This window comes from Protomyctophum bolini, assembly GCF_963924005.1.
Source record: "Protomyctophum bolini genome assembly, chromosome: 2".
Lineage (NCBI taxonomy): Eukaryota > Metazoa > Chordata > Actinopteri > Myctophiformes > Myctophidae > Protomyctophum > Protomyctophum bolini.
The window spans coordinates 5371575-5390863 of NC_137863.1; the positions used below are offsets into that span (position 1 = coordinate 5371575).

The following is a 19289-nucleotide window of genomic DNA, read 5'->3' on the forward strand; positions in this document are numbered from 1 at the left end:
TAATGCCTGTTCGCATTGCAAAATAGCAGATCTACAAGCTCATAGCGCGCCACCGAGTGGCGCGCTACGAGCTTGTAGGTCTGCTATTTTTGAAAAATCGAAGAGTGACTGACATAGAAGACTTTTTCCGCGGGAACGGTTTTTGGACATACAAGGTTTCCACCTCGACCGCAACGATATAGGCCAATAGGTCTGCATCATGTAAAGATTTAGAGTAATAATCCATGCAAGGCATGGCTTATTGTTTATCATGGAGAACGGATGAGTCCCAGTGAAACCCTCGCGTGGTTAATTGCTTTTCTAAAATGATAAATTAATAACATGCAATTAATAACATGCACAATCATGATGGAAGTCCATGTAAATAACTCTGTGACCCAGGGAGATAGCGGCCTCTAGTGGCAGTGATGTCAGACTTCGGTTCTGTGTATACACTGTATACAGATATTATGTCAGTGGGTTTCAATCCTTTTCATATCAAGGCCCATTTATTTATTCAGAATTTGAGCCACAGAACCACCAGGAGATTTAGCCTCTCAGACCACAAACTTGTATCGAATACAGTATAGTAGCCGATAGGAGAGATAACAGGCATTCTCTCTACATTCTCTAATGTATCTACAGTAGTTGATCTACAGTAGTTGATCTACAGTAGTAGCCTATAGGAGAGATAACAGGCATTCTCTCTACATTCTCTAATTGTGTGTAGACTTCTTGTGATTTAAGTAATGGTGATACAATGGTGAACAATACTTTTACTCTCAAGAGCATAAAATGAAACCAATCAAAGGGTCCATTTGGTTCCATTTTACGCTCTCAAGAGTTAAAGATATATTAAGGGTCCACACAAGTTATACCCACTCCATCATTTAGCTGGGGACCACCTGGAACCCCCTTGAGGACCACTGACATTGGTTGAAAGCTATAGGTACCGGTACTGTGTTCAGATCAGGGCGACTGTGGCATCAGGAGGTAGAGCAGGTCGTCCAATGATACATGGGTAGACGGCGCAAATCCCGGCTCCTCCTGTCCACATGTTGAAGTGTCCTTGGGCAAGACACTGAACCGCACATTGCTCCTGTTGTGCTGGCTGGTGCCTTGCATGTCTTCCGCTGCAATTGGTGTATGAATGGGTGAATGTAATGCACTGTAAAGCGCCTTGGAAAAAGGTACTGTATATAAATGCACCATTTTATAGTATCAGAATATAATGAAGGTCTGGCTGGGACTATCTTCTTTAGAATGAAGGTCTGGCTGGGACTATCTTCTTTAGAATGAAGGTCTGGCTGGGACTATCTTCTTTAGAATGCTGCTGCTTGTTCAGTCACTTCTGTTGAAACCAGCCTGATGATGAAGACAGCCAGCCAGCCAGCCAGCCAGACAGACAGACAGACAGACAGACAGACAGCCAGCCAGCCAGCCAGCACTGCACTGCAGCAGCCAATGCCCTGGAAGATAATGGTTGTAATCCCTAACACTATACTATATGTACGCGCGCGCGCGCACACACACACACACGCACACACACACACAACACAGAGAGAGAGAGCAGCAGGTCAGTGCATGAGCTTTGGGAATGGAACAATTTAATGAAGATTTCCTCGAAGAGTGTTGCACGAAAGCAGTGAAAACAGTGTGTGTGTGTGTGTGTGTGTGTGTGTGTGTGTGTGTGTGTGTGTGTGTGTGTGTGTGTGTGTGTGTGTGTGTGTGTGTGTGTGTGTGTGTGCGTGCGTGCGTGCGTGTGTGTGTGCGTGTGACCTCACTGTCTCAGCAGGTCTTGGCTGACTGCCGCCGTCGCCACCGGGACCCGGGCCCGGCAGGCCGGGTACAACTGAGTTGAACTAACAAGACACTTCACTTCCCCTCTTATCCCAACATTGCTGTTGTGCGTGTGTGTGTGCGTGTGTGTGTGTATATTCAGAGTCTATATATCACATAAAACGTTTGGATGAAAAGAACCTATACAACTTTTTTGGTTGGTTGGATAAGGATGATTCCTCTCTCCACTGCCGATTGGTTGACTGATTCCTCTCTCCACTGCCGATTGGTTGAATGGTTCCTCTCTCCACTGCTGATTGGTTGGATGATGGGCTGTCAGCTGCAGGACATGCCTGATTTACTGCAGTGGTGCGTGCGTGCGTGCGCTGGGGGGGGGCTAGCCTATGAGAGATAGCCACCATATCTGCCTACCTTTCATATACGTATGCCTATATGCCTACCTAGCTGAAAAGAGACAGAACAGGAGCCATTAAAAATGGATCTGCGTTCTCACAAGAAAAACCACTCCCGAGTGAAGTGATCATGGCATCCTGCTTGCCGTTTTCATCTCCCTCACACATCTGTCCATAGTGATCTCCAGCTTCAGATGTGACGCCGAGAGCTGAGGAGCCGCCCGTCTCCACAGCCATCTCACCGTCCTCCGCTCCGTCCTCTTCTGCAGGGTCAGTCAGCTGTTCCTGTTGGAAATCTTTCAGCTGTAGAATGTTCTCCTCCTGAGGGATGTTCGGCTCAGAGACACTGTCCTCTCCTTCCTGCCATGTCTCTCTGCCATCCTCTCCTGGGGGTGTATCTTCTTCCACCACGCCGTATGTGGCCAAAATTATTTTTCTGTGCTCCCTCTCCATCTCTCGTGCCATCCACTTTTGTACAATAATTTCAATCTCCTTTCGACTGAGCTCTGGAGGGTCTTCCCACCAGTCTTCTGCAGGTTGTAGAGCAACATCACTCACTGCTCTCGTGACATCTGGGTCAGACATTGTAATTCCCTTTTTGCCACACGTAAAAGTGCTGTGCAGTGTAAACTTCCAAGAAAGTGCAGCAGCGCAAATGCAAATGCCCAAATAAATAAAGGCAGTGCAAAACAGCACGTACGTGTCACTAGTAAAAGTCCGGCAGTGACAAAAACAAGAATAATAATGGACGGCAGTGCAGCAAATGGCCAGCAAACAAGTCACCAATAAAAGTTAAGCAGTGGAAAACACGAAAATAAAATAACTCCAATAGTTATTGCTGTTTTCCTATACAGCTTTTAAATTCGATGTCCAGTGTCCACTACATACCAGGCTCCTAATTGATGAGTCTTTGTGGCTTTGAGCTGCGCGTCCAGTTAGTTAATTCCCTTCAGTCTGTTGTTCCAATCCTTTTTCCTTGTTGTCCCAGAATGTAACATTTCTGGTTCAAGTCCTCTTTTTTACTTTGAAAAACCAATACATCTAAATCCAACAGGACTCAGTTTTACTATGTTGTGGCTCTTTGTTGGTTCCAAACATTTCTACCTTATAGCCAACAAACCCACTGATGCACCTAGGGACTATGGATGTACGCAGGTCAAAGAAAGAGATTGTCCACAGGTTCAATGTCATGTTGTTGTATTTACTTTCCTTTAAAGTGCATGGTACATTACAAGCAGCTCCTTCTGTGTTGTCTCTTCTGTGTTCTGTCTGGTAAAACTGGTTTGTCCACCAGGTGCATGCCGCTCCCCAATCACCCAGGCCTACATATGCTCTCTCTCAATCAATCAATTAGGCCTGGGGAGGCGTGCCCTTGGTGTCCAAACAGTGATTCCAATACATAATAACCCCTCAAACCAATACCCAATAATGCCAAATAATAACTACAACAATTGTGATAATAATAATAATAAATAGACATACTAAACAGTGAGGATGGCTTCTACACTCCCCCCTAATTGTGCACAGTATATGGACACAATTACAAAATACATTTCAAAGAAGCCAAACACAAAAAACATTATTCAAAGGTATGTGGTATGTGTGTTGTATTTAGGCTTGACTGAATCTTCTTTGGTCGAAACTGCAAAAAAGAAAGAAAGGGAAAGATGGAGAAAAGAAAAGTTAAAGCTCTCAGTGGTCTGGAGAAGGCTTGATGTAGCCCTCAAGCCACCACAGGAAGCGGAGCAGGTGGTTGTCCCTTTCCTCCGGCACATCACCCTCCTCGTTCTCCTTCTGCTCGCTCTTCTCCTGGACAGGCCCTTTGTCCTCCTTTTGGTTCCTACGCCAGCCTCTCTTCTTCCTCAGAGGCAGCTCAGAGGCAGCTCCCTTGCCACCCCGCTGGTCATGGTCAGATGCAGCCCTCTCCATGGTGCCATTTCTCCCTCCACCACTGGCCCTCCGTGATGGGGAAGGACGCCTCTCTCCACTGAGTGGATTCCTCACCACTCTGTTCAGCCTCTTTGTGTCAGCTGACTCAACCCAGCTAGCGTTGTTGATCATGGCATCCTGCTTGCCGTTTTCATCTCCCTCACACATCTGTCCATAGTGATCTCCAGCTTCAGATGTGACGCCGAGAGCTGAGGAGCCGCCCGTCTCCACAGCCATCTCACCGTCCTCCGCTCCGTCCTCTTCTGCAGGGTCAGTCAGCTGTTCCTGTTGGAAATCTTTCAGCTGTAGAATGTTCTCCTCCTGAGGGATGTTCGGCTCGGAGACACTGTCCTCTCCTTCCTGCCATGTCTCTCTGCCATCCTCTCCTGGGGGTGTATCTTCTTCCACCACGCCGTATGTGGCCAAAATTATTTTTCTGTGCTCCCTCTCCATCTCTCGTGCCATCCACTTTTGTACAATAATTTCAATCTCCTTTCGACTGAGCTCTGGAGGGTCTTCCCACCAGTCTTCTGCAGGTTGTAGAGCAACATCACTCACTGCTCTCGTGACATCTGGGTCAGACATTGTAATTCCCTTTTTGCCACACGTAAAAGTGCTGTGCAGTGTAAACTTCCAAGAAAGTGCAGCAGCGCAAATGCAAATGCCCAAATAAATAAAGGCAGTGCAAAACAGCAGGTACGTGTCACTAGTAAAAGTCCGGCAGTGACAAAAACAAGAATAATAATGGACGGCAGTGCAGCAAATGGCCAGCAAACAAGTCACCAATAAAAGTTAAGCAGTGGAAAACACGAAAATAAAATAACTCCAATAGTTATTGCTGTTTTCCTATACAGCTTTTAAATTCGATGTCCAGTGTCCACTACATACCAGGCTCCTAATTGATGAGTCTTTGTGGCTTTGAGCTGCGCGTCCAGTTAGTTAATTCCCTTCAGTCTGTTGTTCCAATCCTTTTTCCTTGTTGTCCCAGAATGTAACATTTCTGGTTCAAGTCCTCTTTTTTACTTTGAAAAACCAATACATCTAAATCCAACAGGACTCAGTTTTACTATGTTGTGGCTCTTTGTTGGTTCCAAACATTTCTACCTTATAGCCAACAAACCCACTGATGCACCTAGGGACTATGGATGTACGCAGGTCAAAGAAAGAGATTGTCCACAGGTTCAATGTCATGTTGTTGTATTTACTTTCCTTTAAAGTGCATGGTACATTACAAGCAGCTCCTTCTGTGTTGTCTCTTCTGTGTTCTGTCTGGTAAAACTGGTTTGTCCACCAGGTGCATGCCGCTCCCCAATCACCCAGGCCTACATATGCTCTCTCTCAATCAATCAATTAGGCCTGGGGAGGCGTGCCCTTGGTGTCCAAACAGTGATTCCAATACATAATAACCCCTCAAACCAATACCCAATAATGCCAAATAATAACTACAACAATTGTGATAATAATAATAATAAATAGACATACTAAACAGTGAGGATGGCTTCTACACTCCCCCCTAATTGTGCACAGTATATGGACACAATTACAAAATACATTTCAAAGAAGCCAAACACAAAAAACATTATTCAAAGGTATGTGGTATGTGTGTTGTATTTAGGCTTGACTGAATCTTCTTTGGTCGAAACTGCAAAAAAGAAAGAAAGGGAAAGATGGAGAAAAGAAAAGTTAAAGCTCTCAGTGGTCTGGAGAAGGCTTGATGTAGCCCTCAAGCCACCACAGGAAGCGGAGCAGGTGGTTGTCCCTTTCCTCCGGCACATCACCCTCCTCGTTCTCCTTCTGCTCGCTCTTCTCCTGGACAGGCCCTTTGTCCTCCTTTTGGTTCCTACGCCAGCCTCTCTTCTTCCTCAGAGGCAGCTCAGAGGCAGCTCCCTTGCCACCCCGCTGGTCATGGTCAGATGCAGCCCTCTCCATGGTGCCATTTCTCCCTCCACCACTGGCCCTCCGTGATGGGGAAGGACGCCTCTCTCCACTGAGTGGATTCCTCACCACTCTGTTCAGCCTCTTTGTGTCAGCTGACTCAACCCAGCTAGCGTTGTTGATCATGGCATCCTGCTTGCCGTTTTCATCTCCCTCACACATCTGTCCATAGTGATCTCCAGCTTCAGATGTGACGCCGAGAGCTGAGGAGCCGCCCGTCTCCACAGCCATCTCACCGTCCTCCGCTCCGTCCTCTTCTGCAGGGTCAGTCAGCTGTTCCTGTTGGAAGTCTTTCAGCTGTAGAATGTTCTCCTCCTGAGGGATGTTCGGCTCGGAGACACTGTCCTCTCCTTCCTGCCATGTCTCTCTGCCATCCTCTCCTGGGGGTGTATCTTCTTCCACCACGCCGTATGTGGCCAAAATTATTTTTCTGTGCTCACTCTCCATCTCTCGTGCCATCCACTTTTGTACAATAATTTCAATCTCCTTTCGACTGAGCTCTGGAGGGTCTTCCCACCAGTCTTCTGCAGGTTGTAGAGCAACATCACTCACTGCTCTCGTGACATCTGGGTCAGACATTGTAATTCCCTTTTTGCCACACGTAAAAGTGCTGTGCAGTGTAAACTTCCAAGAAAGTGCAGCAGCGCAAATGCAAATGCCCAAATAAATAAAGGCAGTGCAAAACAGCAGGTACGTGTCACTAGTAAAAGTCCGGCAGTGACAAAAACAAGAATAATAATGGACGGCAGTGCAGCAAATGGCCAGCAAACAAGTCACCAATAAAAGTTAAGCAGTGGAAAACACGAAAATAAAATAACTCCAATAGTTATTGCTGTTTTCCTATACAGCTTTTAAATTCGATGTCCAGTGTCCACTACATACCAGGCTCCTAATTGATGAGTCTTTGTGGCTTTGAGCTGCGCGTCCAGTTAGTTAATTCCCTTCAGTCTGTTGTTCCAATCCTTTTTCCTTGTTGTCCCAGAATGTAACATTTCTGGTTCAAGTCCTCTTTTTTACTTTGAAAAACCAATACATCTAAATCCAACAGGACTCAGTTTTACTATGTTGTGGCTCTTTGTTGGTTCCAAACATTTCTACCTTATAGCCAACAAACCCACTGATGCACCTAGGGACTATGGATGTACGCAGGTCAAAGAAAGAGATTGTCCACAGGTTCAATGTCATGTTGTTGTGTTTACTTTCCTTTAAAGTGCATGGTACATTACAAGCAGCTCCTTCTGTGTTGTCTCTTCTGTGTTCTGTCTGGTAAAACTGGTTTGTCCACCAGGTGCATGCCGCTCCCCAATCACCCAGGCCTACATATGCTCTCTCTCAATCAATCAATTAGGCCTGGGGAGGCGTGCCCTTGGTGTCCAAACAGTGATTCCAATACATAATAACCCCTCAAACCAATACCCAATAATGCCAAATAATAACTACAACAATTGTGATAATAATAATAATAAATAGACATACTAAACAGTGAGGATGGCTTCTACACACATCTTCCATCTCCTCCCATTCAAAAGGTTGTGGCCACTAGGGGTCACTTTGTGCTCTCTGTTCTCCCTATCCACATCTTCCATCTCCTCCCAGTCAAAAGGTTGTGGCCACTAGGGGTCACTTTGTGCTCTCCGTTCTCCCTATCCACATCTTCCATCTCCTCCCATTCAAAAGGTTGTGGCCACTAGGGGTCACTTTGTGCTCTCTGTTCTCCCTATCCACATCTTCCATCTCCTCCCAGTCAAAAGGTTGTGGCCACTAGGGGTCACTTTGTGCTCTCCGTTCTCCCTATCCACATCTTCCATCTCCTCCCATTCAAAAGGTTGTGGCCACTAGGGGTCACTTTGTGCTCTCTGTTCTCCCTATCCACATCTTCCATCTCCTCCCAGTCAAAAGGTTGTGGCCACTAGGGGTCACTTTGTGCTCTCCGTTCTCCCTATCCACATCTTCCATCTCCTCCCATTCAAAAGGTTGTGGCCACTAGGGGTCACTTTGTGCTCTCTGTTCTCCCTATCCACATCTTCCATCTCCTCCCATTCAAGCCCACAGCGGATTTTGAGCTCTTTATGATTTTCCCTTCTTATTTTGAGGCTATATATATATATATATATATATATTATATACAGCTTTTTTGGTCCTGAACTCTTGTCACATTTACCATTGACAATGAAAGGAGAATTTACATCATGTGTGTCTGAACCAATCAGAAAGGAGAATTTACATCATGTGTGTCTGAACCAATCAGAAAGGAGAATTTACGTCATGTGTGTCTGAACCAATCAGAAAGGAGAATTTACGTCATGTGTGTCTGAACCAATCAGAAAGGAGAATTTACATCATGTGTGTCTGAACCAATCGGCTTTTTGTAGCAACACAAACATTGACCCATTCTGACCTGAGATCAGATTCTAAAAATGTCTTCTACATCCTGACAGTTTTCCATTCTGACCTGAGATCAGATTCTAAAAATGTCTTCTACATCCTGACAGTTTTCCATTCTGACCTGAGATCAGATTCTAAAAATGTCTTCTACATCCTGACAGTTTTCCATTCTGACCTGAGATCAGATTCTAAAAATGTCTTCTATGTCAGTCGCTCTTCGATTTTTCAAAAATAGCAGACCTACAAGCTCGTAGCGCGCCACTCGGTGGCGCGCTATGAGCTTGTAGATCTGCTATTTTTCAATAGCTAAAGCACGACATGATGCTAACACCAAAATCGGTTCCCGCCCAAAATTATGTAGGCGAGCATATGGGCTATTTTGGCCAGAATGAGATGATGTATAGTGATAAGAGCGCCCCTCACTTCACACGGGTGTGATTTTTTTTAACCACAATCCTGCCTGGCTCTGGGTACAGTGGTGGAAGTAAGTACTATTATGTTTCAGAATAAAAGTAGCGATATCACAAGATAGAAATAAAAAGGTTACAAATAAAAGACCTGTATTCAATGTTTTATTGGATTGAAAGTATAGCCTATATTGAATATAGCCGATCTACAAGCTCACAATAAGGCAAAAGGGCTCTGCAGTAACATGAACAAGACAACAGACATACTGAATAACCACTGACAGAGGGCTCTGCAGTAACATGAACAAGACAACAGACATACTGAATAACCATTGATCTGCAGTAACATGAACAAGACAACAGACATACTGAATAACCACTGACAGAGGGCTCTGCAGTAACATGAACAAGACAACAGACATACTGAATAACCACTGACAGAGGGCTCTGCAGTAACATGAACAAGACAACAGACATACTGAATAACCACTGACAGAGGGCTCTGCAGTAACATGAACAAGACAACAGACATACTGAATAACCATTGATCTGCAGTAACATGAACAAGACAACAGACATACTGAATAACCATTGATCTGCAGTAACATGAACAAGACAACAGACATACTGAATAACCATTGATCTGCAAAGGAATGCAATGAGCATTTAAATCAATCAATTGGTTGACTGATCATGATGGTGACACATCATTCTAACACATGCATTCATCAAGAAGGGAACAACTACAATCAGAATTAAGAATACAAAGTGTTCAACTGAATATCGCTATCAGTATTCTTAACATGTCTACCATGTCTTACACAGCTCTACTGTATCTCCATATGCGCCCCAAAGCCCTATCCCTGGATAGAGAGGGTGTGTGAACGTGGTTTTAACTGTGTGGAGGAGGGTCATTGTGTCAGAAACACTGTAGAAGGACAGGGTGCCTGCCTTGTGATCCAGATACACCCCCACTCTGGAGGAGACAGGCACTGACACTGTAGTGACAACACTGTTGTGGTAGAACCTGTAGCCGCCACTATAGCAAGATAAACCCCAGGATGTATCATTGCGTCCAAAGACGGTCTTTGGTCGTCTGTCGGTGTCTTTATAACAGACTGCTATATGAGCCCCGGCTCCACCACTCCTCTCTACCTCCCAGTAACGACGTTCAGACAGACCCTCTGTACACAACATCTGAGTATAGTCCCCTACAAATCTCTCTGCATTATCAGGGTAAGGTTGTTGTTGTTCTGTTAAAGTCACCTTCCTCTTCTCCTCTGACAGGGAGAGCAGTTTGTGTATTGTGTTCACGTCCAGAGACAGAGGACAGGAATCTGTGAGAACACACGACAAAAGAAAATCCAAACCTCATCAACCTCATTGTGTTTAGAGTTAATAATTATCTCAGATAACAACATTTCAGGTTGAAACGTCAACGTTCAGAAACAACACCAACTTGGACTCACATCGTAAGAAGTCCTTCCTGGTCTGAGGCTCCGCTGGATGTAAAACATCAACTGCATACTCTGGAGACACAAGAAAACAGTAAACGTCGTCATACTGAAGGATGGATTCAACTGAAGTTCCAAAAAGTTAAAGCTATTATAGCTCGATAGTAATCATTGCTTTAGTAAACAGAAAATACATGTTCAGGTGGGTTACAAATTTCAACCAATCAGGAGAGAGAACTCCTCAAGATCATCAAATACTAATAATCTCATCTCTCCTTTGAGTAATATTATTGTTGCTTAATTCTTATTTTACTGTCCAATCTGGACTGATGTGTACCATCAGTCTGTTCTAGTTCAAACATCTCCACTTGCCTTCTGGCTTCATCCATCCATGTTTACTATGAAAAACAAGAAACACTTTTAAATCTCACCTATCTCTGGCCAAGTTGTCGTCAGGATGTTGTCCAGTTGGTCTCTCAGACCAGACACGACATCAGTCACATCTGTGAAGGACCTCAGAGGACCGACGACCACACTGGGTGAGACTGGAGATACAGTGGAACTGGAGAGAGACTGGAAACTCTGGAGAGAGACAAGCAGAGAGACCAGTAAACCACTTTAGACAGATCCGGTCATCCGATCATCGATGATGATCATCAGTGCCCATACCCGAAGGCGGGGTTGGCGAAAGGGCCTTTCTGTGTGGAGTTTGCATGTTCTCCCCGTGCCCCCTAGGGTAGGTAGGTACCCTCACAAAACTGCCTCGCCCTGGCCAGCCGGGGCGCCTGATGGAGAGGAAAGGAACTGGTTGGAATAACGCGTTCCTTCCACGCGCTACGTCCAACCAGGGAAGCTCGCCCCTGTCAGGTGTAAAGGAGCAACTTGGACACTCGGGCATGAAGGAAGCATGAGTTCAAGTCCGTTGCTCTCCCCTTGTCCCCCATATATGGGGACTAGGTTGGTGGAGGGTGTGTAGAGCCCAGGATCACATTAGATGATTGACACAGGGATGAAAAATGGGTTACAAAATCGTGGGATCAAAAAAAATATATATAAAAAAATAATAAGATGATCAATAGATCAGTGCATTGATCACAATATTGTAGAGTTGAGCTGATGTTCTTGTTGTTTATCCCATTCTGAACGGGAACCCATTTTGGTGTTAGCATCATATCGTGCTATCGTGCTTTAGCTATTGAAAAATAGCAGACCTACAAGCTCGTAGCGCGCCACTCGGTGGCACGCTACGAGCTTTAGAATCTGATCTCAGGTCAGAATGGGTTAATCAGACCAGTGTGTGTCCAGTGGAAACCTCGTATGAATCTGATCTCAGGTCAGAATGGGTTATTTGTGAACGCTGACGCGTTTCGGCAGAGCCTTCTTCAGAGCAGACTAAAACGTGACGAAACACATTTTATTTTGGAGTGCTGCTTATTCCATTTAGTTGGTTTATGAGTTATAAGTTATTTTAAAGCTGAGCTCCCACTGCCTTAAACAAAGGGCAGTCTCCAGAGGAAGTGTAACAGTATTATATAATTACACAAAATAAATATGATACAAATAAGTGCTTCTACCTGACTTAATTCTCCATGGTTCATGTGTATAGGAATACATAGTGCATTAAAGGTCACAGCTCCTTTAAGTTTCCTCCTTGTCCCCCTGTATAAATGTCCTGCGACACCCCCACCTCTTCCTTCTGTACTTCCGTCTTGGAACGAGGTGGGTGTCTTTGTTGAATGCTCTGTATAACATGATAAGCATTGTACTTGCAAATTGATTTATACAGTGTTTGTTTAACCCTGTTTAGAGAGAGGAGTTGTTGCACTAAGAACTAACGTGGAGACGTGTTTGTTATTATTCACATTGTCAGGTATGTTACGTTCTATTATTTGTTGTTGTTGTAAGGGCAGTCTCCAGAGGAAGCACACCTATATTTTATTTCTTTATGCTGATCATTTAGGTCTGCTAGTTTTGGAAAACTTTTTTTTTTAATGGAAACAATCATGCACTAAAATGATTATCTAAAATTATTGTGATTAGGCGATTATGTAATAATTTGTACAATAATACTAGTATTATTAACTACCATCATGAATAATGGCATGTTATGCCATGTCAAGTACTCCACTATAATGTAATACATTAAATTATAACGTATTTTAATCACTTCATGGAATGGAATATGAAATATGAAGCCGATTTGTTCTTTCAGAACCAAAGTGTCAAAAAGCCACGTGTGGAACCTGAATGAATGTGTTGTCCTCAGTGTTGGACAGCTCCTCCAGCTCAGCATGTCTCCTCTCCAGCTGCTCCAGGGTCTGTTCCAGCTGTTTCAGGAGAGCCTCAGTCTGAGCCACGGCATTCTGCTGCTGACCTCTGATCAGTTGTTCGAGCTCGCCACGTCTTCTCTCAATGGAGACCATCATCTCACTGAAGATCCTGTCACTGGCCAGCACTGCAGAGCTCTCCTACACACACACACACACACACACACACACACACACACACACGCGCACAATATATTTTATACGTTGGCTGTTTTCAAGCTCATATCATGTCACATGGTGCCGCAATAGCGCAATACGAGCTTGTAGGTTTGCTATTTTTTTAAACCGTCAGGATTGAAGACATTTTTAGAATCTGATCTCAGGTCAGAATGGAAAACTGTCAGGATTGAAGACATTTTTAGAATCTGATCTCAGGTCAGAATGGAAAACTGTCAGGATGTAGAAGACATTTTTAGAATCTGATCTCAGGTCAGAATGGAAAACTGTCAGGATGTAGAAGACATTTTTAGAATCTGATCTCAGGTCAGAATGGGTTAAATCGTTTTGAGAACCACTCACGTTCAGGGCCTCCAAGACCCGTCTCTGGTCTTTCAGCTCGTTCTTCTTCTCCTGGATCTTCTGCTGGACTTCCTCCTGACTCGTCGCCAGCTGTTTCTGCAAGAAGCAGGAAGAGATACAGTTTGGTTTGTAAACATTGTGGATAAGATGAAGCCTGTCAGTCCTTGAAATGTAAGCTCACAGTGCATCGCTTTGTGTTTGTGCCATGCTGCGAGCTTGTTTTAAATCTGCTATTTGTTTAACATCTCTAAAAAATAATGTATTTTGTGTCTTCAAGTGATGGTGGTGGTGCTACTGTACCTGTTTCTCTGCCCTCTCTGCAGCAGCTGACACCGTGTCATGGCCCTTGTGATCATCCATGGTGCACAGATAGCAGATGGACTGTTGGTCTGTGCGACAGAACACCTCCATCAGCTTGTCATGACTGGAGCACATCTTCTCCTGCAGTTTGTCGGTGGCCGGGACCAGATTGTGCTTCTTCCAAGTAGAAACATTGTAGTGAGGCTGGAGGTGAGTTTCACAGTAAGAGGCCAGACACGTCAGACAAGACATGAGAGCTTTGCGACGTCTGGCTCCGGTGCAGACATCACAGGCCACGTCTGTTGGAGCGGCGTACAGCGGAGCAGCGGAGGAGGCAGCAGGAGACTGCTGAGCTCCTGCACTGCTCAGCTTCATCACCAGCTGGAAGTAAAGAGAAGAGGAGGGGAGGTCACTCACCCAGGAGACATTCAACACAGTCATTGTGAGCTTCATGGTGATAAAAACGTTATTTTAACACAGGTTCTGAACTTTGTTCTGAAGCCTTGTTAAAAATGTAGCTTACAACGTACGCATTTAGCAGACACTCTTAACCACTACTAGGTTTGCCCTAAATGAATGACAACCCCGGGTGGCAGCTATAGTGGCTCAGGGCTAGAGTGACGAAGTGTCCTTGAGCAAGACTCTGAACCCCAAATTGCTCCCGATGTGCAGGTTGGTGCCTTTCATGGTTTCCTCCAGCATCGGTGTGTGAATGTGTGTGTGTGTGAATGCACCATTTACAAGCCAAGAATAGGGGCACTAGGGTTTAATGATTAACCAGTGCAGTGACTATAACAAAGTCAAAGATCAGAGTAAATTACCCTAGTCAACAGAACAAAGTGCTATAATACCATCAAACCTGTTTAAACCAGTGGTTGTCAAATGAATAATCATGCATTTGTCCACAGACTCCCCTCCCATCTCAAAATACTTTTGCCAGGGACCCTCATAAAAGATTTATGTCATTGCATATGGTGTTCAGATATGCATTGTGAGCTTGTAGATCTGCAATGTTCAAATAGCTGATGTACCGTTTACAGTGGTTAAACAGACTGTGATCATGCTCTATCATCAACACATTTTTATGGCCCTTTAACTGCCTCATGGACCCCTGGGGGTCCCCAGGCCCCACTTTGAGAACCTAAAAAAGTCATGCTTAGTATTTATGGACAAACAATGTAGACTATAGGCTATAATTATCAACATAAACATACTATGTGAAAAAATAATAGCCTACACAGTCACAGCATGTGCATAGTAGAACTGCTGTGGCCGAAAATGGAGTTTCATGTGTGGCAGTGTTGTTTTTGGCAGCAAATTTCTATTTTAGTTTAGTCATAGTCTTTGGACTGAAACTTGGATTTTAGTCGAATAAATCTACAGTTGATTTAGTCGACTAAAATGTATTTTGGCGGGTCTTGATGCCGTCGTAATGAGTGTTTTTACACTTGCTGAAAATATTATCAGCATGCAACCAAGTGTAAAATGACTTATACTGGATCGCTTGTCCACTAGTCCCTTCCTAACATTTTAGTCTAGGTTTTATTTGTCGACGAAATTGTCAGTATATTTAGTCTTAGTTTTAGTCATCATAGCTTAGTTTATTTAGTTTCCATTTGTTTTTGTCAGCGAAAATAGGTAGTCGACGAAAACACTGATTGTGTGGTTGTAGCCTCGGAAACCCAGACGTTTTTATTTCCAGGGAGGAAAAAAAAGTCTGGGTCTGAGTCGACTTCAATTCGGCATAGAGTAGCGCAAACATTGCTCACTCTCTGTTGATTTCTGATTGTCTGCACCTTTGTAAAATTGACATACACACGCACACATGTACACACGCTCCTCTCTCTCTGTCGCTCTAAGTAGGCTAATTAGTATCATGTCGCGCAGCTGCGCATATATTGCCTATGCCATAAAAAGCATAGGTGAGTTCCAGGCTAGTGTGGTTGTAACTTTGTAAGGTCATCTTACCTCAGCCAGCAAGGTATTCTTTTTCAAAACGGGTCTAGGACTGAAGCTCTCTCGGCACTGGGGACAGCAGTAGACTCCAGTGTCATCATACTGGTCCCAGTGACCCTCGATACAGCCGCTGCAGTAACTGTGTCCACAGTTTAGAGCCACTGGTTCCTTCAGAATGTCCAGACAGATAGTACAGCAGAACTGCAGGTCCTGGTCCTGGTCACATCCCTGTTGTTGTTCTGCCATTTCACTGACGACCACGTTCACACACTGAGAGAAAGCACAACACAACACTTTGGTTTACTCTGACGGGGAGAGAGAAAACACAGCTCTGAGTTTCATTTCTTCTGAAGAGAGCTGGGAGAGGCCTCCTTTTAATACTCTATTGGAGAGGCTAAGAGGGTGTGGCTTCCTGGATATTTGCAAGAGACGGGGGTTTTTAAAGAGACAGTGAATGAATGTGTATTTCACAAACAGGTTCAGCAAGGAAGCCTGGTGATGCTGCCATCATTTTTTTTAAATATGTATTTCACAGGAATTAAAACAGTTCCTGAAACAGAATTATGATTACATATTGCATTACATTATGTCACCTTCTTTGTTAGTTATCTGCTCATGTTAGTCCCCTAGTCTATCCTGGTGTTATTGACTGACAATGCTTTATTGGGTCGTCCACTCACAGTTAGCCTAAGTTGTGCTTGAAAATGTACTGTAATTCCGCAAACTGTTAATACATACTTCAATCAATCAATCATGTACTAAAATATCTAAAACCACATATTACACACATAAAGACCCCCAGGAAAGTGTTCTAAAGCTCCTAAACGTCATTAACATATATTTTTTATTTCAAGGACCCCCAGTTTGACATGCATTAGTCTACGGACCTCCATTTAATGGAATTTCTATCTCTGAGATCCCAATTGATATTGTAAAATCAATGTAATTTAACAAATGGAACAAAATGGAAGCGTTAGGGTCCATTTGTACACGCTCTGAGTTACAGACCCATAAGAACCGTTAGGGTCCATTTGTACACGCTCTGAGTTACAGACCCATAAGAGTCCATGAAAGTTTCACTTTCCACCCGACTTTGGAACCAACTATTCAAATATATAGAAATATTAACATTAATTTGTATATTACATTGATTCTAGTGCTAGACAGACAAATATGTCAGACATTTTTAAGTTATTACTTTTTATACTTCCCCTTCAACTAAACGTTATTAAATAAGAATGGCGGGAATGCTTTAAGCAGTTCAAAGACACACACAAAAAAAACACAGTTTTCCCAGTTTATTTTAAAAAAAAAATGTTATTTCAACGTTTGTTTGGAAATGAAAGAAAGCTTTCAGTACAGTACCACAGGACCGTTTTTTCCACACATAATAACTTCACATCAATGACAATTATGGAACAAATGGATACAGTGTACACTTGAGTAGATATGTCAGAAACGTGTGTTTGTCATTTGTAACGCATTAGCCGTGTAAGGGATTGTAATTGCATTGAAAAATAACTCCAATTTAGACTAGACATATTTTTACTCAATATTTCAGAATTATGCCCCCCAAAGGCAAAATATATACTTTGACCTCTTAATTATTTTGAAGTCATTAAAAAATAAATATTTTCTATTTTTTACAGGAAACAGTAGTATGACATACAGGAAACACAAAACGCCATCAGCCTTCAATATGTGTATAATATATATATATATATATATATACTATATATATATATCAATATGTGCAAACTGCAAAAAAAGGTAGCAAATTATACGGGCGGTCCAGAGAACAAAAATAGTGAAGTGTTAAAATAATAGTGTTAATAATAATAAAGGCATGAATATTAGAACGAGGCGAACAGGCAAGCCGTTATAGTCAAAATGAATGTTGTTGTCGGGGTATTGAATTCACAACCGAATGGCTTCAGTTTTACAGGAAAGAAAATAAAATAAACTTCCTTTCTTACGAGGAAACAATATGAAAGCAGAACAAATGTATATATAACTGGAATTAATCTGTAGAATAAATAAAAGATGCGGTGAATGATTCTCATTTACAAACAATTATTGTCACAACTTTTTCCCCCACAAACATTATGCGTGCAATGATCTTTGAATGCAAATATATCACCGTCCCAGTGTGTGACGTCTCAAGCCTTTGCATTGGTTCATTGGGCAGCGGTGGATGAACGGTTTGCGGAGCGGTCTTGATATCGGAAGGTCGCTATATAGTTCGTATCCCCCGGACCGGCACGTTAAAATGACCACCGCTGAAGTGCCCTTTATGGACAAGGCATTGAACCCCCTACCATGAAATGTTCTCTATGAGCAGGGCCTGGCTGTAAACAAGTTCTGGAGCTTATAGTCCAGTTACCCTGCAGGGTAAACATAGTACCTTTACTTTTTGCAGTTTGTAATTTTTTTACATTTCTGAACGATCTCTGCCCGGTTTAGTTTTAGCCCCTACATTAAGATGTTAGATCGTCAAGAAGAGACGTCCGCCTACCGATACGGTAGGCACGACGGACAATCTCTGGATCTTCTGGCGAGGCGAGACCCCTTTACCTCGACATTGTTGGAGTCATTAATAAGTCAGTCACGAGTACAGTATGTCTGATGGATTGCGGTCGGGTCACACGAGACGGCAGACCAGGTTCAAACTGGAGCAGCCTTACTTTTATTAAGGTCACATCCACAGAACGGCCACTCAGTGCAGTCTAGTCTAGTCTAGTCTAGTCTAGTCTAGTCTAGTCTAGTCTAAGGTCACATCCACAGAACGGCCACTCAGTGCAGTCTAGTCTAGCCAGGGACAAGTATGTGGAGTTATTTTCTTTCACATGGTGGTTTGTATGAAAGGCAACAGTCAGTACTGTTTGTTTGGACCACAGCAGAGACCCTCGTCCAGTCGGTACCGCTTGGACCACAGCAGAGACCCTCGTCCAAGTTCACGCAGATGCACATCAAACATACACACACACACACACACACACACACACACACACCAAAAGCCGGAGGAATGAGGAATTAAAACTTTGTTCCAAAAAGAATAATTATTAGAACAATGACTATGACAAACAGGATCAAAATGACCAGCATCTTTCTGTTCTTCTTCTGGTACTGTTCAGCCTGCAAGGAGAATAACACAAAAAATAAAAACACACAAAAAGTCAAACACTGTAGTGAAAATACTGTGAACCGTTATGGTGCATTTCCAACATTTATAGTTAGACCATATCTTTGTGCTGCACTCTACCATAAAACACACGTTTAAACTAGATACTGTAAATGAGAAAATAATTTGAATGTATCAATGTTGAGCAACTGCATGGCTTATTTCTAGCCTTAAGGAGAATTCCATGCTAGAATGCTTTCTTAACTTTATTTGTAGTCGTTACGTCCCCACCAAAGAGGTCCAGGTGTTATTCTGTGCAAAAGTGCATTATTGGCCAATGATGGATATGGATCAGATAAGGTACACGGGCAGACACAGTTGGAACATGCAAACTGTGGTAACTTCATAGAAAGAGTAATCTGCGTAGAGTTATTTACAATCAGGTCTGTACATACAATGTCTCTGTTAGGAGCTGTCAAGACCCCAGGGGGTCACGGGACAGTTCTAATCTTGATGAAATATCTCAACTGTGTTCAGGGAGCTTCCTGCTCTGCTATACAATGTATTTGTGATTCAATCAGTTAGACCTGTTAATAATACATTACATTCTACCTTTGTGACATTATGTGTTAAATAAGGTTCCGCATACCTTATAATATAGTATTGATATTTAGTTAGTCCTATTGATATAAACCGTATAGTCACTGTGCCACATGAGCTACATGCCAGATGTCCCGCCTACCTCTTACAGGCAGATCCGGTGAAAGCAACAATCTGATTGGCTC

General features: G+C 43.3%; 1 protein-coding gene across 1 annotated transcript; it reads right to left on the reverse strand.

The window, feature by feature from the left end:
- Positions 1-9634: 9634 nt before the first annotated feature.
- On the reverse strand, positions 9635-15712 carry LOC308326436 (tripartite motif-containing protein 16-like; the record flags this gene model as incomplete). The annotated part of the gene is made up of 6 exons (XM_080779320.1): positions 15396-15712; positions 13428-13808; positions 13128-13223; positions 10713-10863; positions 10297-10356; positions 9635-10164 (listed from the first exon to the last, which is right to left on the reverse strand). The coding sequence occupies exons 1-6, from the start codon at positions 15627-15629 to the stop codon at positions 9635-9637; spliced, it is 1452 nt and encodes a 483-aa protein (XP_080635446.1). The 5' UTR covers positions 15630-15712.
- Between the last annotated feature and the right edge of the window lie 3577 nt (positions 15713-19289).